We start from the raw sequence: 26,357 nt of genomic DNA on the forward strand, positions 1-26,357 counted from the left end.
ATTAAAACTATCTTGTCAAGCAATTTGAATCTTTTGCTCCTTGTTTCGGGTATGAGTGTCTTTTTAATATTGAATCAAAATATTCCAAATACCATGCTGTTCATCTGTTTGTACTGAGGACTTAGTAGGGAGGCGTTGCGTAAGTGTGTTCATTGCCATACCCTTCAAAACAGATCACAGCAGCCTTTAATACTACTCTTATAGCAGACAGACGTGGCCGAGCTACATTACTATTATAGCAGTGTTGCGGTGGTATAGTCCGCGACAAACTTCTAGCCCGCTCTGAGGTTATTGCGCGCAGGTTTAGTTAGCATATACTCCGTAACGTAAGGGCACACTAAGGCAGCTATGTACCCGCGGGCGAGAGCGGGCAGCGGAGGGTGCCGGGGGATCCCGCGCTGTCTTCGATCCGCTAATATGTACAATTTGCTATTGCGACGCGATTCCTTTCTATATTCGGGGCGGACTAGCAGTTAGTAGCGAAGTCGAATCACGAATGGCTCTACAATCTTTAAAAGCACCGCAATGTTCAACCTACTCAACATTGTACATGTGTGACCTAAACTCGAGTGGGTGTTGTTTCCAGGAGGCTGTGAGCTCGAACACCGGTGGGGAGAATGAAGACGAGGCGGACATACCGATGGCGCAACGCAGGCGGTTCACGCGCGTCGAGATGGCCAGGGTGCTCATGGAACGTAATCAGTACAAGGTACGTATATTGTTAAACGCTCAAAGGAATTTCAAAAATATGTTTTTTTTTTAATAATATAAGGGTAGCAGACGAGCATGCTGTCAACCTGATGGTATGCGCCGCTACTCCTGAGGACTAAGCTGGAATGAAAATTACTTCTAAAAGTAAAAGTGCGCCCTCCTAGGGGCATCCTTGTGGCGCATTTTTTGAAGTATAAGGCATATTAGAAATACATAATTACTATTTTGGACACCGCTAGAAAACCTTGAGAAATCTTTTAAATATTTTCCAAGCTTGTGTGAAGTCTACCGATACGCACTTTATAGTGGTATGGCAGAAAACCCAGCAGTGAGTGAGTTTAATAATGATTATGATGATGATGATGATGATGATTCACAGGAACGCTTCATGGAACTGCAAGACGCGGTTCGTTGGACGGAGATGATGCGCGCCAGCCGCGTCGACTCCACGATCGACAAGAAGAACAAACAAAGCATTTGGAAGTTTTTTAGCAATCTCTTCAGGTAAGATAATATTTATTGACTTCGTAGTTTATAATAACGTAACTGAGGTATTAGGGTTAGATATTTATAATGGACCGTCAGCGAATAACAAAGTAATCTATTATATTCCAATTTTAAATTGATGACTGTTCATACTTCATGGATTCACTGGAATAGGTATTCCATTTGATTAATTCTATTAATGGATTTGTTCTTCACGGTATTAGGGTACTATTGTAAGAGCGTAGAGACATTTATCATTGAAATTGGGAATTGTTAGGTGTTGCGACATAAAAATCGAGTTATATTCATCGAGTTGGTTACGGTATCGAGTTGATGTCGGTAGTTCTAGGTTTGATTATCCGTTAGGCACATATCTTGCATACGTTAGTAATAATCAATTTTATCCACTTTTTGTCCACTAAAGTTCGAAATTTGTCTTTTTATCATTTATTTCAAATGATGGTGGGTAAAAATTGGCTCAGATTGGCTATTATAAATGGGCCTTAGTGGTGAATTAACATACGCGTATATAGTAAAAACGAACGCGGTTATATGATTCTAGAAAGATTTTACCGTGTATTTTCGTGTATATCGTGGATTTTTATTATTATTTGATTCTTTCATTGTCATTATATTCCCAGCAAATCATATTAACTTTAAAGTAGTCTCAATGGGGTAGCATTTTGGTGATTAAACAATATACTAAAACTCTTTGAAAAAATGTCACAAGTTCTTGAGATTGAAATGTGTTTTTTATAACCTGTATCAGATATTATAATGAAGTACAATGATTATTGTATTATAATGAATTACAAAAACTATGTCGCTGGTGTCACTAAATGGACAACGCATCTGTGAATTGCGAATATTTGAAGCTATGCGCACAAAATATCATAAAACTAAATTGGATCAGAAATCTTACTTATTGACTAAAATTATAAATGTAATTATCATGTTTGCTGTGTTTATAGACACTAACTGAACTTTCTGATGGGAAGAGGTCACTGCCATGCAAGGTCATCAGTAATTAATCCTAAATAAGATTGGAGTCCAATAAGGTGACATACTACTTGAACTAAATTGGAACGCCTCGTATAAGTGTACTTACACTTTTCTCACCGAAACTTTAAAGTATTTAATAGCAGCATTACAGCATTTAATAGCAGTATTAGATGCTGTTGTGTAAGGGAATAAGGGAGATATAAGTGTGGCGGTGGTACCGGCGTACTTTAATCAACCCGAATCGCCGACCCCTGTGCTCAATTCTGCACTGAATATTGAGAGACAATAAAGCTGGCGCATTTTTTATGTGTGTAATGTGATATTATATTGACTTCGAAATCCAAACAAGGCAGTAAATACAAAAACATATCAAACAATTAATGTAGGAATAGCAGACGAGCATATCGTCCTCTTTATAGTAAGTGGCTACTGCCGCCCATTGTCATCTGTATTCGATCCCAGATATTCGCAATCACGGCGCATATTTGGTAAACTCCAGGTGCGCCGCTAATCCTGATGTCTAAGCTGGAATGACTTGGATAAGTATGCCTATTGTATCACACCCTTCAAACCAGAACACAGCAGCGCTTAACGCTGTTGTTATTGGCTGAAATAGGTGGGGCGGTGGTGCCGCCACGAACCACGGAGAAATCTACCACCGTAATGTAATATGAAGTATTTTCTTAGAAATAGAACTATTTTCGTACCGTTTATATATCTTAAGTTTCCTTATACAACACCAATATTAAGTCAAATCTATGGATTTATAAATGTTTAAATAAATATCCAACTGTTTTATACATACCGCTGGGCACGTAAATATGCGAATAAAATCTGTAACGCGAAAAGGTTCATGGCGTACCTTGTTTGTACTTTATCTATTTGTGTAAACGCGTTTTATAGTTAACCAAACTCTTCTTGCTCAAAGCTGTGCATATTCTCATACATTTCTTGCAATAAAGCTATATAGGTACTTATTTTAGAGCTAAAGCTTATTATTGTTTTTCGGAGAAGTTACTTTGCATAACATGTTATTTTATTTTGCTATTTATTTGTCCATATGCGAAATTATTTTTATGTTGTATATTTTTACTTGGCTATCATTACCATTGCTATAATAATTTCCGCGAACATTATTGCATATGTGTGTGTGATCGTGATGACGATTGAGTTTGTGTGTGTTTGTGTATGAATATCGATATACGGCTGCGATTTGGTGATGAATAACAGTCACGCACTTTTAAAATTTGGAAGTCACGTCAAGTACTATATATTAACTTGTTTCGAAGACAAGAGAGGAATATTGTGTGAAGTTTACTCCGGGTTAGAGTTGTAAAAGATGACTTGATGACCTTTTTAATCAGAGTAAAGTGAAATGACATTGAGTGGAAAGGGCGAGGAATAATTGTGTCATCCTTAACATCTGCCGGTCCTCATAATATTATGATCTCGTAATATTATGACTCATATGAGTGCTGTATGACTATCGAGCTATTGCTATTTTAATTATTGCCTATTTCGAAATTTCATATAAAACAGTTGAAGCTTCATTGTTTTTTTTGCTAACAATTGTACTCCCGGCTCGCTTAGTTCTGAAATAAGCATAGCTGCATATTGTCACTGGAATGCGTGTATGCGCTCAAGCAATATTAATTAAAATGTGAGTGTATTCGACATTACCTCGTTAATTAGCGATAAATAAGCAGAGGCGATATGTGAACTACCATTTTTAAATAATCTGTGATATTTTGTAAATTAAAAAAATATGTATCTATCAATATAGATGAGTGATTATTAAACTAATAATATGTGATATTTATATATGAAAACTATTTTAAAATTCGCATTTTAATAAAAAAACAAATATATTGGTAACAAGGCTTTTTCAAGTTTTAAAAATATGTAAATAGGCAATAATATTTTTAAGAATTTGATATTGTATTTTCAAAAGAAGTAATATTGTTGATTTGCTTACTAGTTTGTAATTAATAGGGAACAGATGATTTTTATAATTTCCTCGGCTTCGTCACTATGACCTTTTGTAACTAGTTAGGCCCTAAAGTATATCAATAAAATAAATAGCATTATTTTTTGTATAAACTATAGTATCCAATATAATTTCATATGATCGGTATGTCGTTGACATTTGACATCGGTATTTTATATTTCATATTTTCATTTATACTTTCTTTATACTCTAAATCGTACAATTATATTCATTCCTTTAAGGTCGATATGACTCCACTAGACATTATTTTGATCTTTAATGTTCCGTACCGTTATATATAATTTAATTTTTCAGTTTCAGTTATTGAAACCGTCTCTTAATTTTCTGTATCGTTAATATTTCTACTTCCTTTGTGGCGGAGCGGTCTGACGCGCAGAGCGTCCAGGGTTCGGTCCCTAGCCGGACAGATATTTAAATGATGAATTTAGGTTTCTATTTCTGGGTCTGGGTGTTTGTGTATGTGTTTCAGTGTGTGTCCATAGCACCCACAATACAGGGAATTCTATTATGGGTTTGTGAGTGTAGAAAGCGTTTTTTATTTAATCAATCTACGCTCAATCATCATCTCTCCTTAATGTTCGATAGTTCTTAACCATTCATTCAATAAGCAAACCGGATCGTTCCAGCTCGTCGGAGCGACCCCAGCGCCCTCTGTCCACGCCTCACCTGAAGGCGGTGGCGGCGCCTCAACCAGCGTTAAGGCACTCCCGCACCCAAGCGGACTTCCTGGAGACTCAGCTCAGTGATCATCATCACAGGCGTCACGAGAGAAGCGAACAGTTCAGACAGGTTAGTGGGTTGAAGTAGTGTAATAACGTAAACAGTTGTTTCGACTCGACAGGTTTGTTATGCTTATGTATATTAAACGTCCGTGATCCCCGTCGTAATTGACGGTTTAAAGATCATGTGTTCGAATGGATCAGATAAATAGGGAAGAACAGTTGAGGAATTTTATAGGTTCATCAGGTTATTTCTCCATGCAAATAGCAACAGTGTATCCGCCTTATAATTATAACATATATAAGAAATAAACCTTCTATGCACGTGCACTGTACGCGTCCATAGGTTTATTTCTTCCAACAAACCGAGTGCTCGAAGTACCCCAAGAATGCTACAACAAAGCATTGAAAAAGAATTCTACTTAAAAGCCAGCAATGCATCGGCGTTTACTGTTTTAAAAAAAGAGAGTAGACAATATTATCTACACTAATATTATAAAGAGGAAAACTTTGTTTGTTTGTTTGGTTGTAATGAATAGGCTCAAAAACTACTGGACCGATTTTAAAAATTCTTTCACCATTCGAAAGCTACATTATACAATATATTACTCAAAATCTATTTATCAAAATAAATAGATTTTGAGGCGGTACAAAGTTTGCGGGTCGGCTAGTGGGATATAAAATGGTCACCGTTACTTATCTATATCTAAAAATCACCTGAAAGACAACAGGTTTGTTACCCGATCTATTATAGATGCGTTTATTCAGCTATAAAAAATGAAGATTTGCACATTTCGACTTGTTTATACAAAACACACAAAATAGAATTTACAATTCTTCGCTGTAGTAACTGAAGCAGTATTTTCCAATAATGTTAGTAAGTCCAAATATTACATAATATTTTATGATACATTTTTTATTATATTTTGGAATTTGATATAATATTATGTGAAATTATCATATTTTCATGTTTATGTCATTAATTATGTTGTTGCTCCTAATCCTAAACCTTATTCCTTTTCCCTTTTTTTTCAGTTGAGTTCAAATCAGTGAAGGCAAGATTAGAAATAAATTATGGTTAAGTTATAAGGACAGTGATATCTTGATTGGTGATCAAAGTTAATTGTATATTGTAAGTAGTGATTTTTGTGATACATGTACTGAGTATACTTAATATACTTAATGTGATATATGCATAAGTGAACTAGTTTTACCCGCTCCGCGCGTATGGAGTACGTAGTTCCCCCTACCTCAATAACACTTCAGATTCTGTTATGATGTTCCACCGCACCATGTCGTGATTTTCCTTCAGATATGAAGTGAAAATATTTATTCTTAATGCTCTAGGTTATTTATCGTAGACAAGTGTACGTTTAATGGCCCTTTTCCTATCACGCGGGACATTGCCCGCGTGTGGTTCTGATTAACATGCGTGTTACTCTCATCCTATCTTTTCATAGATACTTTTCCTGTCATGTTTACTATACCCAGTTCGTAGCGACTGCAGTGGGTGAATGCGGCTCAGATACGAGTACGTATGCCATCATTAACCGGCGTGACAAGATAGGGGCACAAACCTGGCCATACTAAGAAATAATCCTTCAAATAGCTCTTGTTTTATCTTTGAAACGGCAAGATAGACAGAAAAACAAAGAAACGGTTATTATATTTAAGAAAAATATATGTATTGTAAATGTGTGCAATAAATTTGATATAATTTTACATATTCTTACTTTTTGTTTTTTCATTTACATATTCCGCAAATGAGCCCCAATCCTGTCTATCCCAATCCTGTCATTATCAGTGTATTTATCAGGGAATATAAATGATTGAATGTTACTCATTCACTATTGAATTATGTATAAATATGTATAAACAAACGAAATCCAATTCACAGGTATTTTGGTTTAAATGGAAAACGGTGTATAATAAATATCAACAAGTTTTGTATTATCGTATTGTATACTAGGAGAATATGTTTAAAAGGAACGTTTTCTTACAGGGTTCGTCACATGAATTCTGTAAGAAAAAACATGATTGAAATAGCTTATGAAAGATTAACTAGAGCTCTGATTATAAAATTAGAACAGTTCTGGCAATAATGGTCTCATTAATAAATAAATAATCTAAAGAAGTGAATTGTAAAAAAAAATTGGCTCTGATTATGTCTGTAACGTTGAGTGTGTCAAATACAGAGGGAGGCTGATAAAATCACATTTCTCTTGACAATCTTGTCTTTAGCTGTTAATGAGCGTTTATGCTGCAAAATAAAATATCCATATACTGTTATATTATTATGGTAAACGGCTTTCTGTTAGTAAATATCTTTGTGTATGAAGTAATTCAAGTGCGGTTTCGTAGACATTACACTCTTAAGGTGAAGAATTCTTCAATAGGTATCCTGAGGTCCCTTTCATTGATTATTACTAAGAATGCTGTGTTGTCTCAGTTGTGGGTACTAGGCCTCAGTCGGGAAATCTGTGCTTGACTCACAGGCACGAATTTTTAGTTTCACTTGCTGGAATGGTGAAGGATATTATAGTGACGAAACTTACACGCCTGAGCTCTTTAAAAAGTTCATAAGTATATGTGAAGCTTATCTAGTGGTACATGGCCAGCACGGTGGACTGTTGCCTCCCAGTATGCCCGACAGTGGAACATGGAACTGTTGAGGATTACCTTTGTACATCTTGTGTGCTTTTTGCGCAAGTCAGAGGTGTGCCACATAGTCATCGTGCTGCAATTATTGGAAAATAATTAATAATTATATTCTACCTATGATTTTTGAATAAATATGACAGAATAAATAATACCGGTCGTTATTTGTCTGATTCGGGCTTTGTGACCTAACCTTCGGCAAGTAATACACATATTGTCATCCAGATATGTATCTACATCCCCAAGTAGCTACATTTTATATTTGTATGCCTAGAGGTAAAATGTTACTATATTATAGAACATTGCATATGTTTCAAAACCCAATTAATATTGATAAAATTAGACTGAAAGCCAGCTTTATACTTCAATGTTATTAGTGTATCAATTTTTGTCGCTTTTTCCCGTCAAATAACAAACTGTATCGCGTAGAGGATTTAATATTGGATGTTCTTTAACCGAAGTCATTTTTTCGTAGGTTCGTGCACATGTGCGTAAAGAGGACGGGCGCACCCAGGCCTACGGGTGGAGCTTGCCTGGCAAGAGCGGACAAGGGCCGAAGGGACCCAGCCCTTGCATCTCACTGTCGTCTGGTGGAGTGCCAGTCCCTGTACCGGTGTTCTGCCGGTAAATGTTGCATTTACTCTTATCAGGGCAGTTGACAATTTTGCCACAAAAAACATTTTTTTGTGTCATTCAATAAAGTTACTTGTGGTGTAAAATGTTGTATAATGTCAACGGTTTAACAGTGTGCCAGATTGATAATTTATAGAAAGAAAAAAACACCAATAAAAACTCGTTGGTAAAGGATTTTAGTATTAGTACGAGTATAATAATATAAGTGTTTTGAAGGTGGTAGAATCCTGTGGTTCGACCCCGGTAGCACCGCTACCTATTTCTGCCTAATAACAGCAGTGTTAAGCCCTACTGTGTTCTGGTTTGAAGGGTGTGGTAAGGGAGACATACTTTTCCGAGGCGTTCCAGCTTATTCCTCAGGGGTAGCGGCGCATCTGTGAGTTGTGACCGACACAGGTAGAGATATCTAATCTATCCGGGGTTGATTACAGACGTCCATGGGCCGCTTAGCCAGTTACCATCAGGTGGACTTTATGCTCGTCTGCTACTTCTATCATAACATTAAAAAAAACGTGTTTTTGTTACTATGATATATTGAAGAAACCGTGATTGTTTCTGTTAATCAGGCCCATAGCGGAGGCGGAGCCCCGTATGACGTTGCTGTGCGCGGCCGGTGTGAACCTGAACGGTGGTCGCACTCCGGACGGCGGGTGTATGATCGGCGAGAGCGTGTTCTACGCGAAGGACGAGGATAAGGCCGAGAACACCATGTGCCTGGGTAAGCTTCTTCATAACGAAACCTTGTGAAGTGGCGGTAGTTGTATTGACGTTCAAATAGTTCATATTTTGAACAAAAAGAAATGGAATTTGAAATTTGAAAAGCGAAGCTGAATTATTTGTAGTTCAGTTCGGTATTGGTTACTTTTCAAGGAGGCTCTTTAAAAAAAGGTGCAAAAAGAGTTCTCATCCAAAGACGGCGATGCTTTGGCGACTCGATGGCGTTGCAAATGTCCATAGGCGACAGTGACTGCTTCCCATCAGGTGGCCCGTCTGCCCCATCGGATAGGTATAAATATAAAAAAGGGAATCCTTTCTTAAAAGTTTTGACCTGAATACGTCGATAAATTTGGTGCTATACGGGGGCGATCTCAAAAGTCTATTGATAATATCGCGGGCTACCGTTTGACGTTGTAGTTTTGAATCTATCCTCGGAATCTAAAATTAAGTTACCACTGGATTGCTAAAGGATCAAAGAATTCATTAATTGTGGTGATTTTTTGCTTCGTATCGAGATTTGAAATTAGTATAATTTTTGGCTTGAAGAAGCTATAATGTTCGTTTAAGTTTTAATAGTCGGCTGTCGTCAAAGTCTATTATTACGTAGACGTATTCAAGTACAACACACTTTTAAGATTTTGCGGTCGATTTTATGTTATTCTCTGTAAATTTATTATCAGTTATAGTAGTTAAAAAATAAATACCAGTCTTATGCTGTCTCTCATAAGTTCCCGGGACACATAAAGGCCTCATTTAGTCAATAAATACTTTAATGACAACGCATAATTAGTACTATATTACGAGTTTTTTTTAAAACAGAAAACAGTTATTAGTTATTAACTTGTTATTAGTTGTTACTATTTCTAATGATAAATCGTTTGTGAAATATATTCTCACTATTTAATTATACTTGGAGTACAGATGTAAATCTTAAAAACATCTTGCATCCAAAAACATTAAAAGATTATAATGTTGCGTGGAATGTAATAAACTAATTATAATGTTGCTATCTTGTCCGTTACCTCAATTTAAATGTTCCTAACGATAATATTTTAAATTGGAGCAGCCTACGAGATGAGCAAAGCGCAGTCAATGCACTCCCCAGAAGTTGAGCAGATCTGCAGGCAGTTGCAGTCGACGCAACACGTGGAACACTTCGAGAAGAATCTGTCTTCACTCGTGTGGATCTGTTCTAGCACGCAGAACAAAGGCGTGGTTATGGTGAGATTTGTTTTTAGTTGACTGTAGAGTAGACTGTGTTTTTTGAGTATATGTTTGTATCATTCTTTGGCAGTCAATGTGTGCCAGCGTTAGAATGTATGTTTTTTTATTCTTGCCTCCTCAAGCTTCAAGGTGTGGCCAATGGGTTAAAAATTTTAACGTATGAGGTCTCGTTGCGGTTGTCTAAATCGTGGGAATAATTAGGGCTATGATTTTAAGCAGTCGGGTTAACATATGACGACTTGTAGGAAGAGGTTGTAGTTGTCTAAATTGTGGGAATGATAAAGGCTATACTTTTAAGTAGTCAGGTTTTTTTTTATAATAATTTAAACAATTGTGATCGCAATTTGTCATAGAATGCATGTTGCATCTCTGCTCTTAGATATGGATAGATGAGTTATTAATCCCGAGGACAAAGATGAATCGATCATATAAGAAAAATTGCCTTACCAATTAACTTTAAACAATTACAGTAGACTATGTTCTACTGTTAATGAAATACCATCATAGGTTAGAGTGACAGAATGTAATTATCATGTTTCGTATTCAAGTAGAACTCTTATTATATTTCGAGTTGATTATAACGTAACTGATCTTAAACATTTCACATTTGACAGGCACATTATTACTTATGTGTCTGTTTGCTATTTAACCTTATAAAAAGAGCATTTTTTAATATTTTAAATTTGTGTTCAGATCATCGACGCAAACAATCCAGCGGAGGTGATCGAATCGTTCTCCGTGAGCGACAAGCACATTCTGTGCGTGGCGTCGGTGCCCGGGGCGGTGGATGAGGACTACCGCGAGTACGAGGAGAGAATGTCAGCTGACAACGAAACTAAACGTCATTCGGTATGAATTGAGGATAATTGGGTTTAGGAACTTATTTTTTTTTTGCAGTAATTTAATGTGACAATTTATTTAAGTAATTTTAAAATTGGGGACGTGGGAGCGACGCCAGGTTATGTGGGATTTTTACCGCACTAAAACCCTTCCGGTGGCCGTCCTCAACGCTTGTTGGAGAACTCCGGGATCTCCGAGGGAACACAACCGGAGTCCTCCAAGCGCGATGCCACGATCGGGCTCTGCCCTGGGGGAGCACTTTTGGCTCCTCCCACACCATCTGGTGTTTACGACGGTATGCGACCACACATACCGCCGTCCTTCCCGGGGTCGCTTGCTGGACGGCTCGAGCTCCCACTCTTGCCGCCCGCAACCCCGGAAGCCCCCTTTTAGTCGCCTCTTACGACAGGCAGGAGATACCGTAGCCCTATTCTATTCCCGAGACTACAGGGACAAGACGTCCGACCTGCCGTCATGCAGCACCTGTTCGACTGACTCGAATCGTTTAATTTGAAAGTGCCCTTATTGTAATAGTCTGAAAGTGATGTAAGGGAGACACATTTTTTCGAGACGTTCCACCTTAGTCGTCAGGGGCAACAGCGCATATGTAGATAGGATTAGATTCCCACCAGATGAGAATCTAATTCTATCTGGGGTTGATTACTGACATCCAGTAAGCAGTGGCAGCAGCCACTTACCATCAGGTGTGCTGCATGTTCGTCTGTTACTCTTATGTTATAAAATAATAATGTATCCCATATTATTGAAATAGCAATCGTTATTCTGCGTGGGTAAGAGCGACTCTGTGGAGAGCCAGACGAATGGGCTGCCCATTGCTAGCGGTGGCAATGGAGAGAACGGCGACAAGGAAGTCGTCATTGGAAGTACTAGACTGGTAAGTTATTTATTATATAATCTATACATATAAATAAAATTTGGGTGTCTGTTTTTAATATTGAAATAAACGCTTTTTACTACATGCATATGAATATACATACGGTACATATACCAAAATAACATTTTTTACAATGTTTGTCTGTCTGTCTGTTTGTTCTGGCTAATCTCTGAAATGGCTGAACAGATTTTCTACCACCTTGAAAATATAATATCTATGGCCAACTTCAGGTAGAACTCTAATCATATCTGTAGTTGATTATATTTGTCGATGGATTGCAGTTACCATTTATCATGAAGTCGAATATTACTTCTTTGTTACTCTTGTATTAATAAGAAACATAAACCAGATTTAAGACTAACCAATGGTTTCTGTTACATAAATAATATGCCAAGTGCAAGTCGAGCCCGCAACAGGAGGGTTCCGTACTAAAATCCGTACCAAAATGTTCCTTTTTATATTTCTAGTATTTGTTTTTATAGTAGCCATTTAAGTACATTGTAAAAATTTGAACGGTCTATCTATAACGGTTCAACTGTTAGTTCGAGAAATATCGAAAACTACCAGTTTGCTGTATTGGGACCCCCTTTTGTAGTATATTTGTTAAATCTGGAGGGTACCTTATTAATAAAGAGTGTCAAACCAACTTGCGTGTGTTTCACTACATGGTGGCAGCGGTGGGATTCGAACCCACGCCTCCGAAGAGACTGGTGGCTCAAACCAGCCTTTAATATTTAACTTTATTTTATTTTTAGTATAGTTATTATAGCGGTCATCGTTATGCATCCTCTGTAAAAATGTAAGTTTCTATCTATGACGGTTCCAGAGATAGAGCCCTGTGCCAAACAGACAGATGGACAGGCCAGGACAGACAGGCCAGGACAGGACAGGGGTTCCGTTTTTACCCTTTTGGTACGGGACCCAAAAAAACGTAGGTTTACATTTACATGACCAAACAAGCAAATCCACCCAAGACTGTTTTTGAAATTAACTGATATATTTATAATAACTTCGAAGTTAAGTGGACACCAATCCTATCATGGGATGAATATAGATATCCATTGGCTAGTTATCAGGCTGATAGTTTGTTCATTTACTATTTCTAACTAAATCGATAAGAACCATAACTCCATCCAAATTAGGTCATAGTTTCTAAGAAAATTACGGACATACATACATCACATACATACTTACATGTATCTGTGTGTATGTATCTACACACATAGATACACAAATACATACACACATAGTGGTCGAATACAAAGCCTCCTTTTTTGTAGTCGTTTAATAAAATATCAGAAACATATCTAAATACAAAATGCTTTATCCAGGTGCAAGCAACACTACTGACACCACCGAGCACTCCGGTGAAGGAGTCTCCGCCTCCCGAGGCGCCTAAGGAGTCCATCAACGAAGCGGACGAAGAAACCACGCCTGCGGAAAGCCCGCCTCTCAGCTCCACTCCTGTTAATGGTAAGTATGTTAAAACCCTCAAGAGGTATTCCAAAAATATTATATAGTCTTCCAAATGTAGATACATTTTAATAAATGTAGATTTTGAAGGTGGTAGGACCCTTTGTAGTTCGACTCCGGCGGCACCACCACCACACCTATTTCTACCTAATAACAGCAGTGTAAGGCGTTGCTGTGTTCCGGTTTGAAGGGTGTGGTAAGGGAGACAGAATTTTCCGAGGCGTTCCAGCTTAGTCCTCAGGGGTGGCGGTGCATCTGTGGACGATCTCAGGTAGGAATATCTAATCCAATCTGGGGTTGATTACAGATGTCCATGGGCGGCAGAAGCCACTTACCATCAGGTGGACTGCATGCTCGTCTGCTACTCCTATATTATATAAAAAAAATACAATAATACATCTTATTATCCACTTCTTTATCGTACTTTCATTACAAAGACATTGCGAAAATCAGATATCATTTCATGACTCAAAGCAAGTCTGAGGGTTCCAAAAATATAAAAAGTATACAAAAGTGACATAAATAATCAACAGCAATTATGTTATACGGTGTACACAGAAACAGTGTGATGTGGCTGTAACAATAATATAAGTAATGCTTCTTGCATGTAAGATAATTAAATATTATGTCGATGTAAGGTATAGTTCGGTTGTAGAATGTATTTTATAATGTTTCCTGGTTATGATATTTTTTCGCGAAGTCTATCTTTCAAGAAATGTCTTTTATTCGAAATGTTTGTCTCAAAAGTATCCTTTTCATAATGCTTCAGCGTAACGCTCTGTTTGCAGAATATTGTTTTGGAAAAAAATATTTACGCGAAATAATCCTCCTATAAAATGCATGTCAAAAAATATCTGTCTCATTTCGTGTCTTTTGCATGACAACCCTTTCGCAATGAATTGATTTTACACAAAGTATTTCGCAGTCAGGCAAAGAATTGTTTACGGTAATATACTATTCTTTATTACAAACATATAAAGAGGATGTCTTTTTTCGTTATTGCCTTCATACGGTATACATACGTTTACAATTGCAATAGTTTTTAACTAAACTACTTATTCACCATTCATTTGTCAGTAATCGTATCGTGCATAAAATCAATATTTATACAATTTACGATTCGGAAGGGTCAAAAGTGTTAATTAACGAAATGTCCCCGAGTTATTTGCTCTGTAACACGACAAATGCAATGCATAAATATTGCGAATATGGATCATAAATGTGTGAGAGATTCGCGCAAACAAATCAGCGTGCAAACGGACGGGCTGACTGCCAAAATAAATACAAACACGGACACGTGCGAATTACGGAGCAGCTAAAAGTCAGATTTGGTGCAGGCGACAGTGTTTTCGGGTTTACGTTTTGGTATCGTCGTTATATTTGTTAGTATGCTTTTACCCGTTGCGTCGCTCGCGGTCAGAAGTTTTTATGTATTCCTCGGGAACGACACTCTTTTCTGGATATAAGAAACTTTTCTGTACAGAATTTTATGATTATCGATTACTAGCTGACCCGGCAAACTTTGTACCGCCTCAAAATCTATTTATCAAATATATTACATATAATATATAGCCTATGTAACTCGTGGACAATGTAGCTTTCGAATGGTGAAAGAATTTTTAAAATTGGTCCAGTAGTTTTTGAGCCTATTCATTATAATCAAACAAACAAACAAAGTTTTCCTCTTTATAATATTAGTATAGATGTAGTTAAGGCATGGAAGTGTAGCAAAAACACTCACATTTACATTTGTATTGTTAGTTAGGATTGGGATATATTGTCTATATACCAAGTGAACATATTTGTAGGGTAATAAGTCATTTCGAGCGTATGTATGTATGAATGTTTAATTTTTTGGCTGGCATTGCATCCCAAACCGGTTGACGGAATTCAACACATATCGTGTCGTTATATTCGTCTAAATTGCGGAAATGACATAGGATATATTTTTATAATAATTCTCTAGCTATATAATAACGATGACGATGGTAAAATTCCTAGTGATAGAAGCAGAACAACAGCGAGCTTCGCCCGAGCCGGGCGTGGATGCGTTCGCCCAGGAGCAGTGCAACGCGGAGAGCCGCGCGGATGTCCCGCAGGACCGCAAGATGTCCACCGTGATGGCGACCATGTGGCTCGGCACCAAGAGCGGCAACCTCTACGTGCACTCCGCCATGGGCAACTACAGCAAGTGTCTGGCGAGGTGTGTTGTTGTCTTAGTAACGTAGAAGTAGAGCAACACCGAGCGTTGTCCGTTCGCCCAGAGCAGTGCAACTGCAACAAGTATTGTTTGAGGTAAGTTAACATTGGATTGAGTCACGCCCGTTCATAATAATCATTCTAATATATTAATTGGGCGCAATGGAGAACCAAGTATAGAAATACTTGGTGCATGGGTCTCTTCTCTTATTTCTTAAAGGTGGGAAAACCCTTTATGGTATGACTCCGACAGCATCATCGCCACATACCTTATCTGCCTAAAAACGGCGGATTAATGAGTTGCTGTATTCTGGATTGAAGGGTGTGCTATAAGAGATACTTTGTGGCCGACCTCAGATAGGAACCTAACTCTATCTGGGGTTGATTACATAAGTACATGGGCAGCATTGGCCACTTATAGTCCGCCTAAAACTGCTAGTCCGATCTGAATATAGAAATGAATCGTGTCGTAATAGCAAATTGTATGACTACACCTGCTCGCAACAACTTTATAGAGGACTAGCAGTTTTGCGCGTACTATACCATTAGGTGGAGGTCTGCAACATATCAGGTGTCAGTAACGTAAAGCTGTAATTTTAAGTATACGGGTTTTTGTTTTTATAATAATTACAACTAAACGAACAAAAACGAAAAAGAACAAAGGTAACAAACAAAAAATTAAATCTTTATCTCTTGTGTAGGGTGAAGCTGAACGACGCGATTCTCTCGATCGTCGCGTGCGCGTCCCGCTGTATCGTAGCTCTCGCGGACGGCACGGTGGCGATATTCGCGCGCGCCGCCGACGGCCAGTGGGACTTCACGCAGTACTGGCTGCTGACACTCGGCGACCCTAAATGCTCCGGTAAGTATGCTTATATTTTTAAGTAATTATAAGTAAAGTCCGCGCCAAACTGCTAGTCCGCTTTGAATATGAAAATGAGTCGCGTCGCAATAGCAGATTGTAGCCGGCACCCTCCGCTGCCCGCTCTCGCCCGCGGGTACATGGCTGCGTTAGTGTGCCCTTACGTTGTTACGGAGTATATGCTTGTAGTTGTGTTCGACGTTGTAGTTGTGTGTGGCTGTCTGACTACACCTGCGCGCAACGACTTCAGAGCGGACTAGAAGTTTGGCGAGACCTATTCATGAGTTTCCAACAGAGACGTATGAGGTCTGTCAAGTCGACCAATAGGATTGCTGGAATTTGATTACACCAAATTTCCATTAGGTTAGCTACATCAAACATCTTTGATGGAAAATCAGACATAAGCACGAGTCTCTTTTCAGAATGATAGGATTTAGACCTTAGTCCTCCATATAGACCGAGTGCAGTTTGTAGACTACACACACCTTTTTGTTTTGCAAAAATCATATATAGGACTCTTTGTTTATTTCGCGAAATTCTAATATTTGCCACTTAAATTTCATACAGTTACAATTTGCAATTTTGCTTTTGATTGCAATCCAATAGTATTTTACGATTGAGAGTCTTGTCAGTATGCTATAGAAAACGTTGAGTTTGATTTTGATGTACATTGCAGAGGCGTGGCACGTAGCGTCGGACATTACAAGTGGGCCATTGATTTCTAGTTTTATACTGATACTAATTATGATACTCAATACGCAATGGGCCCTTTTTATTAGATATCACGAAGGGGTTCCTTAATTGAACGTATAGAACATGTTAGTTTTATAAAATTGAATTAAAACCGACTGAATGAATGAAATGAATGGGATCTAAAAATATCAAAAAGGATTTCGAGATCTCTTTTATATCCAACTCTATACAAGTCTGAAGTAGCAGTGTTTTTGAATACATTTTATTAAATCTGATATTTTGAAGTGCGTTGAACTTCTTTAGTAGCGTTGTGCACTTTTAGTGATGGGTAAAAAAAATGTAAAACTTCCGTCAGGATCACATGTCCCTGTAGTTTCGGGACCAGAATAGGGCTACGGTATCCCCTGCCTGTCGTAAGAGGCGACTAAAAGGGGGCTTCCGGGGTTGCGGGCGGCAAGAGTGGGTAGCTCGAACCGCCCGGTAAGCGACCCCGGGAAGGGCGGCGGTATGTGTGGTCGCATACCGTCGTACGCACCAGACGGTGTGGCGAGCGTCAAGCTCACCTGGGCAGAGCCCGACGGGGCAACGCGCTAAGAGGACTCCGGTTGCGTTCCTTTGGAGATCCCGGAGCCCTCAACGCAGCGCCGAGGACGGCCACCGGGGGGGTTTTAGTGCGGTAAAAATCCCACATAACCCTGCGTCGCTCCCACGGCGCCGGGTACCTTTTGAAGGTTTCCCCCTCGTAAACAAAAAAAAAAAAAAAAAAAAAAAAAAAATGTCCTGGTCGAAAATTCTTAAGACGGCAAAGCATGCTGCAAAACTCAATATGCCATCCGGTGTCAGTATCGAAAAACATATGTCACGTTTCATACCTTACTGGTGTTTGCCCGCGGCTTCGCCCGCGTTTAAAAGAAAATAATATAACATACTTACATACATAAAACTGAAAATTCGTACCTTCAACTTTGCTAAAGATCATCACTTGATCAAATGGATAGTTTACGACTCAATCCTTACTAATATCGATTAAAATAATCGATGTTTTGGGTCCAGAAGATCGATACTACTAGGGGAACTGGGGTTCCCGTGGGATTTCCGGGATAAAAACTATCCTATGTCCTTTCTCGGGTCTCAGACTATCTTTGTACAAAATTTCATTAAAATCGGTTCAGTGGTTTAGGCGTCAAGAAGATACAACCAGACAGACAGACAGACAGAGTTACTCTCGTTTTAATGTCTGCCGGCACTCCCGGAGTGCAACCCGTTGATTGTTTTTATAACATAATGTTTTTACACAGTGCGTTGTCTAAGTGCGGTCGGGTGTACCGTATGGTGCGGCTATCGGAACAAGGTTCATGTCATCGATCCTCGTACGCGGGCGCTCCTGCACACCCTCGAAGCCCACCCACGCCAGGAGAGCCAAGTGCGTCAGATGGCCTGCGATGGAGATGGTGTATGGGTGAGTTATTTGTTTATATGTATTAGTGTAATGTAAAAGTAAATATCAGAACCATCGTCTACTATTTACTATTTACTTATTGTTTTGTAGTGAATTCGTGATTTAACGTTTTGTTTTTGAAATTTACGAATAGTGTTTCTTTTAGATCCCGTCATTATTACACTTTATAATCTTTTTGATTATTGAAGTTATACTTTTTTGGAGCGTTGCGAAACAAATGACTTTGTACTTTAGGTTTTGGACGAAGTTGCCATGTAACACATAATGTATTTTTCGTATTTTATTTTGGTAATATTTAGCTTTGTTTCTTGTGTTGTTTCTTTATGTACGTAAAATTATATTTTATAAATTTTTACAATCAGAATTACTACGCACGTTGATTATACTCGTAATGTGTATTTTTAATAAAATATAAAAGATATTATTTATAAGTTCTGAAACGCACACACTTATAAAACATTTAATCTCCATTGTAAATCTTCAAATAGGTATCAATAAAAATGGACTCAACTCTCCGTTTGTACCACGCGCACACATACAAACACCTGATCGACGTGGACATCGAGCCGTACGTGAGCAAGATGCTCGGCACCGGCAAGCTGGGCTTCTCGCTAGTGAGGATCACCGCGCTGCTGATCAGCTCCGGACGTCTGTGGATAGGCACCAGTAATGGAGTGGTGATATCCGTGCCGCTGTCGGAGAGTTCCAGTCGTGATTCTACAGGAGGCTCCCTGCCGCCCATCACGTCTCGTGCTAATGTCCCCGGTGAGATGATTTGTTAGTGTATGATATATTTATTGGATTTGTATGAGTTTAAAAGTGTGCAGGTGATTCTGTGGAGTACGCGTGAATGAGTACATCGGAAAGTAAGGAATAGCAAAAATGCTGTAATGAGTTACGGGACCCATTGTTATAAAAATTAACATTGCATCATTACATTAAAAGAAACGTTTCCCCGCAAAGAAGTCCTTAGTCCGCTCTGAATATAGAAATTAATTGCGTCGGCATAGCAAATAGTATGACTACACTTCCTAGCAACTTCAGAGCGGACTATATTTATTTTTAATTTTCTCTATATTGTGAATCATGTTTTTTGTAGTAAGGCTCCTCTAGTTCAAACAGCCTCATATCGAGGGCAGCAAAGAATAAATGGCTATCTAGAAGTAGTGATCTTGTAGGAATCAATTAAGGAACAATAAATAGTATAATTGTGGAAAAAGTGTGGGGTGCTTTTCGAAAACTGATAAATGGAGCACCCCACCCATTTTTCACAACTATTTACTGTTCCTTAATTGATTCCTAGATTGAAAATTATTTTCTACTTTTTAGTTGTTTTAATCATAAAAGCGTGTTTTTAAGTTTTTTTTAACTATATTTATGTCTAGAACGCCTCAATCGGCATATTAAATTGGTGCTTCTTTGACTATTTGTACATCCTATACATTGTAACCCAAAAATTTACTAAAGAAAGATTATGAATTATAAAAACCAGGTCACGCGTCGCTAGTGCGCGCCCGTTCAGCGTCTCCCACGGGCGCGATCCCGTGGTGTTCGATGGCGCACGCGCAGCTCAGTTTCCACGGGCACCGCGACGCCGTCACGTTCTTCGTGGCGGTCCCCGGGGCCGCCGGGTCGCCCCGGTCCCCGGACTCCCCGACACACAGCCCCACACCGCCACCGATGTTGGTCATCTCCGGCGGCGAGGGGTACATCGATTTTAGAATAGGTGAGTCATGTTACTACTACTATGGTATTGTTGTAATAATAATAATAACTTTCAACACTCACAGCTACACACTAGGATTCCCTGTAAGTGCCATGGACACACACAAAAACAAATACACGAACACGAACACTCAGACCCAGAAACAGAAACCTAAATTAATCAAGATTTCTGTCTGGCCGGGGATCGAACCCGGGTCGCGCGTCAGACCGCCGCGTATAATTGCGAACAATCCGCCGAACAATACAATGTAAATGCATAAATACGCGCGCCTAAAACCCGTCATTATGCGAAGAGTTTGCGGTAACAACAAATACACCCGAGTAACTCATTTACATCTTTGTTTTCACCTCTACATATACGTAGTAAGTATTTAATGCAACTTTTATATACTCACGAATAATTACACAGAATATTGACGAATATGAAAACCCCGCGTATGGATATAAACTTCAACCAGTAAACCTAATTGCATAATTATTCGCGCTAACAACAGACCAAATACGAGTCAGCAAACAATTAACTCAAATTTTCGTCTGTTCGACGAGTATCAAAATGTTGCATTAGGTGCGCGTCACTAACTTAACTGACCTTTCGACGATTGCTCGTCATTAAATCGTAATTGTGATAGAACTACATGGTTCAGAGATATCACTCCCACACCTATTCCTGATATAACTGCAGTGTAGCAGTAGCACTGCCGTGTTCTTGTTTTAAGAGTGTGGTAAGGACTAAATAAGCTCCAAATAAGTAGCAACGCATCTGCGGAAGAAGTCCAGATGTCCATGGGCGAGTTGGCCACTTACTATCAGGTGGATTGCATGGTCGATTGCTACTGTAAAATTATAAAAAAGTAAGGGATGTTTTGGAATCATTAATTATATCCATTTTTAAACGTGACTATAACATTCATTGCTTGGTAGGTTAAACTTGGCAGGTATATACCTATTTCTGCACACCTATTCCTGCCTAATAACAGCAGTGTTAACCGCCGTGTTCCGTTTTGAAGGGCGTGGTAAGGGAGACGAACTTTTCCGAGGTGTTCCAGCTTAGTTCTCATGGATAGCGGCGCATCTGTGGCCGACCTCAGGAATACCTAATCCTACCTGGGGTTGATTACACGTGTCCATGGGCGGCAGTAGCCACTTACCATCAGGTGGACTGCATGATCGTCTGCTACTTCTATATTATAAAAAAGGACAATTAAATTTTAACAGGGATTCGCGAAATAAATTACACAATCACAAAATTATTATTCGATAAATACAACGAAAATTTTATATTTTGCGACGAACATTTTTGATGTAGTTCAAATGCACGAGATGCCAGCGTCGCACCTGTAAGGAGATTGTGTCTATTAGCTTATCGACGATTGCCAATCATGGGTATCAGGGGCTCTCAAAGTTAATTTATCTACCGCGCAATTTTACAATCAATCACTTAGCGCCCCTCGAAATTTTTCTAACGCCCCGTACGTAAATTTTATTGCTAGCGTCGAATTTTTTAAAATTAGCTATTTTAAAGAGGGTAGATATATGAAGTAAATATTCGATGTAGCTAAGGAACTTAGGTATTGATTTTATTTTCAATTAGTAGACCGAGACATCAACAATCTCTCACCAAATCGCTAGAACGCCTCCATTTTGCTCAAGGCTCTTCCGTTATCGTCCACTTTGACAAACACTGATCTCCATCAATTCCCGTCACCCGGAAACCATTCCGGATGTTAAGGTGTTCGCCTCCGGCCAGTAATATCTCGCCTCGGTTGGTGCAGCCATGTGTGCGTGCATGCGTTAAGAATGGATTTGATAGTGTGCGGATATCACAATCTGTCAAAGGTGGTAGGACCCTTTGTGGTTTGACTCTGGTGGCATCACCGCAAAACCTATTTCTACCTAACTGCAGTGTTAAGTGAGACTTTGTTCGTGTTTGAAGAGATACTTTCCTGAGGGTATACCTTAGCTTAGTTCTCAGGGGTAGCGGCGTACCTGTGATCGACCTCAGGCAGAAATCTAATCTTACCAAGGTTAATTATAGATATCCGTGGGCAGTAGCCACTTATTGTCAGGTGGAGTGCATCTTCGTCTGCTACACCTATGTTATATAAAAGACGATCTATTTTGTGGTTCATACTAATTTTGTTTACGCACTAATATGAAACCCCATCCTCATAAGGTAATAAATTGTTTACAAAATGTGACAAAAATGTTTACGTCGCTAATAAAGAACGTTAAGACATAAATAGATAAGCAAAAACCGTTCATACTAAACTTTATTATATTGTCATGCTTAAAAAATGCTCGCACATTTAATAAAAGTAACAATTCAAGGCAGCAATCTTTATTTTTTTTATTTATTTGACGACCAGAGTGGCGAAGCGGTCACCATGCCGGTCTGACGCGCATAGGGTCCCGGGTTCGATCCCCGGCCAGACATATATTAAAGATTATAAAAAAAAATCTTAACTAATGAATTTAGGTTTCTGTTTCTGGGTTTGGGTGTTTGTGTTTTTGTCTCTGTGTGTGTCCATGGCACCCACGATATAGGGAATCTTAGTGTGGGGCTGTGAGTGTAGAAAGCGTTTATTTATTTATTTTTATTAAATGTGCGTGCATTGTTCCTAAAGATCTATGGTGTAGTTAATACAGATAACAGTATACATTCAAACAAGCAATATGCACGTTATCGACTATAATATTACGTTCCTTACAAGAAAATGACTGAAAAGCTTGTGCTTTCATAGTTTTGTAGTTGTTGTAGTGGTGTAACGCTTATACGCTTATAAAGTTAGTTAGTGGTATCGCTTGGGTCTCGAATAGCAGATTTTAGATATTATATTGATGATACGATATTTATAAAGCAATTTAAGTGAGGGAACATCATGTGACATTGTAACTGCATCATGCCACTTTAGGGTACGTTAGGGAACGTTCCCGTACTACGTGACCTTTTTAAGGGGGGGAGGGGTCTTTAAAAGTAACATGCTTGGTCGCGGGGGGGGGGGAGGGGGTGGTCGTAGGTTTCGTCATGTAGTCAATGAAAAACAAACGTGAATAAAAAAAATTAATACTCATACTTCAGTAAATGAAGTTCGTACAAGACAAATGTGGGCAAACTATATTTTTAACTTGCTATTTGGTAAAAAAATATTTCAACCACACTTCTGAATTACTACGTGAAAACTCAGGCAGTGATAGCCTACTGTTTAAGAAACTTGGCCTCTCGATCCGAGGGGTCCGAGGTTCAAATACCAGGCACGCACATCTGATTTTTCAAATTATGTGCGCCTTAGAAATTAATTGTCACTTGCTAAACGGAGAAGGAAAACATAGCGAGGAAACCTGCATACCGGAGAGATTTATACAAAAAATCACAAAGGTATGTGAAGTCTACCAATATACACTTGGCCAGCGCGGTGGACTATGACCTAATCCTTCTCATTATGAGAGGAGCCCGTGCCCAGCAGTGGGACAGTTATGTAATGATGATTATGATTATGACGACGTGAAAACTCTTAGAAAATACTACGGATGGCCACCAGGAGGGGAGAGAGTTAAAAATTGTTAAAACCGGGTCATTTGGAATGGATACGTTCCCTTATTGCGTCAACGTGACGTTTATATCGTCACGTGACATGACAGCATCGTGGTAAACTTTACGAAGGACCAGTTTGACCGGTAGTTAGTGCCCGACATATAATCGATGGATCATGCGGCAAATATTTTTCGGACGCCGTATTGTGTCCTTGTGTGTACGTCAAATACAGGGACATTTAATAAACTATGGTGCTGGCTACTTTATGCGTCACGCTCGATATATCAATTTTAGTCAACATGTTTGAAATTGAGGTGCTTGCTACAAGAAGTAAATTTAACGGCAAATATAATTTAAATTGGCTTCTAAGATTAAAAGTCTACACTAATATTGTAAAGATTCGTGATTTAATTTCTGACTATTTTATTTTAATCAGCCGCATGATCTGTTTTAGATTTTTTTTGATGTGAAACATCTATAGCCGCACGTAAAACCGATTTCTGGCGTGGCGATGCATGCCGTGGCGTCGCCACGCTATACGATGGTATATATACATATACAGTCTATATGCAGTAGTGTGTACGATGTGGCGACGCATCGCCATGCGCAAAAATCATAATATTTTATTTTATCATTATGACATATTTAGTTCCTATCACAATATGTTCTTTTCTGCATATTACTTTTACAAAATAATGTCGATGTTTCACATCTGCCAGGCGTCCCGTGACGGCTCACATTGTTTTTATATTTCATTATTCAGGTTAGGTTTCGAAAGTTTTCACTTCTGCCGGAACTCCCGGAGTGCTACCCGTTAAAATGTTTTCGATTTATAAATGTTTCTATTGCATTTTAATTAATTATAAGTACTTTGATAGACTTCATAACTTTATCTGTCTTCTTATTCTATGCATTGTTGCACGATTGCAACGAAATGTGGCATATTGGCATGAAGTGCGGTCTAGCGTAGTACAATGTTGCATAGTGTTGTCTCAGGGTGAACACGCCTAAACGACATAATAACTACGTACTTATAAATACAATTATATTTTGTCATTGAAATATTGTGTACAAGTATTGTAACTCGTCATTTTGTTTAGTTTTATAATTTGTAGTGTAGTTTAGAACCAACTTTCACTTTGACTCATTAATTGACAATTTTTTTAATCACTGTTAAGTATACCTCATTGTTTTAAACTCAGGACAGAGTCAGGCCTTCATTGGTACAATAACAACTTAACCTTTTCAAAAATCTGTGCCTATTGTTTGGGTTGAATAAACATTTTGGCTAAAACATAGTTGGATTAAGTAAAGTGAAAACCGAACACACATTTAGTTTCATTTAAATATCTTTATTGAAAACTTTGAGTGGTGGAACCCTCATTTTGATTTTTCCATTTTTTTCTCATTAGAAGAGCATGCAGATGACATTCAAGACACTGCCTCCCACCTCATTGTTTGGCAGATTGTAAGCGAATCCTGAACGTACCTGATAGAATATAGACAAAAACACGTAATATGTAAGCAGCGGTACGTTGTGTTTGAATTTTAGTAAAATGAGCATGTCGCTTGGGGATCGTAACACATAACGTCGAAGCTAACACGCAGGGTGTACACTAAACGCATGTAGCAGTCACACGGGCAAGTTACAGCTTAAATGCCTATTTACATACATAGATCGTTGCGGTGCTACGCCACGGCGACGCGTGAGCCGGCAAATTGTATGTAAATTGTGCAAGCGTCGCGTCAGTGTGGGCGGCCGTTACAGCTGGACGCCAATTCTATAGTCTGATTCATAATTGCGTGTCCAAAATGTAAACAAAGAAATGTCATTGTCAAAATACGATTGCAGATATTGTAAACCTTCACAAATTAACAACAAACAAAAACTTTACGACTACACACAATTTAACACGACATGAAAACGAGAAAACATTCGAGTTCGATCACGATCACGAAAATGAATAACATTAGCTACGATACTTAAAAGCTAAAAATGTTTTGGGTCCCGATTGTGTTACCATTTATGTCACATTTTAATTATCTACCGTAAACCTTGTTTTTATTATTATTGTATGGAACGAAATTGAGGTAATATAAATATTAGAAAATGTGAATTGACCTTAATTTATTTAGATTATTATTTTATTATCGTTGTATTGTTTTAACATAATCAAAAATAAGAAACTACCATTTGAAACGTATTTTATTGATAGGTCAACACCTTTGTTTACATTTTGGACACCTAATTATGAATCGGATTATAAAGTGATACCGCTCGCAATGCACTTAGCACGCTCGCTGTAAATAAGCCTTACTTCAACAGTCATACGCTTTGAATGTTGGACGCAACCATTATTAAAATTAAACATATGATTAAATAGTAGCTATTAACATAGATCAGTTTACATTATAACTGAATGAAGATATTAAAATGAAAAAACGGACTTGGTAATGTTCAATTTTGTATTGTCCGTTTTCTAATTGTAGCGAGGAACTTGAAATGTTAATTTTTCTTAAT

The 26,357-nt window shown here is 38.4% G+C and overlaps 1 protein-coding gene across 7 annotated transcripts in view; it reads left to right on the forward strand.

Moving 5' to 3' along the window:
- The window catches only part of syd (JNK-interacting protein syd), a 40,934-nt gene that overhangs the window by 10,888 nt on the left and 3,689 nt on the right, over nt 1–26,357 (forward strand). For 4 of the 7 annotated variants that reach the window (XM_073074658.1, XM_073074660.1, XM_073074665.1 and 1 more), the window contains 14 exons: nt 587–709; nt 1,091–1,215; nt 4,834–4,996; nt 8,060–8,208; nt 8,784–8,935; nt 10,001–10,155; nt 10,852–11,007; nt 11,771–11,893; nt 13,225–13,366; nt 15,368–15,569; nt 16,267–16,427; nt 18,419–18,579; nt 19,068–19,344; nt 20,072–20,305. In XM_073074658.1, the coding sequence (XP_072930759.1) occupies nt 587–709; nt 1,091–1,215; nt 4,834–4,996; nt 8,060–8,208; nt 8,784–8,935; nt 10,001–10,155; nt 10,852–11,007; nt 11,771–11,893; nt 13,225–13,366; nt 15,368–15,569; nt 16,267–16,427; nt 18,419–18,579; nt 19,068–19,344; nt 20,072–20,305 (2,323 nt within the window). Of the gene's footprint in view, nt 1–586; nt 710–1,090; nt 1,216–4,833; nt 4,997–8,059; nt 8,209–8,783; nt 8,936–10,000; nt 10,156–10,851; nt 11,008–11,770; nt 11,894–13,224; nt 13,367–15,367; nt 15,570–16,266; nt 16,428–18,418; nt 18,580–19,067; nt 19,345–20,071; nt 20,306–25,248; nt 25,367–26,357 lie in introns of all 7 variants that reach the window. The other 3 variants (XM_073074664.1, XM_073074663.1, XM_073074659.1) reach the window with 3 other exon arrangements.

Source organism: Epargyreus clarus, unplaced genomic scaffold (genome assembly GCF_041222505.1).
Source record: "Epargyreus clarus isolate Ecla_fem2 unplaced genomic scaffold, WU_Ecla_fem_2.2 ptg000007l, whole genome shotgun sequence".
NCBI lineage: Eukaryota > Metazoa > Arthropoda > Insecta > Lepidoptera > Hesperiidae > Epargyreus > Epargyreus clarus.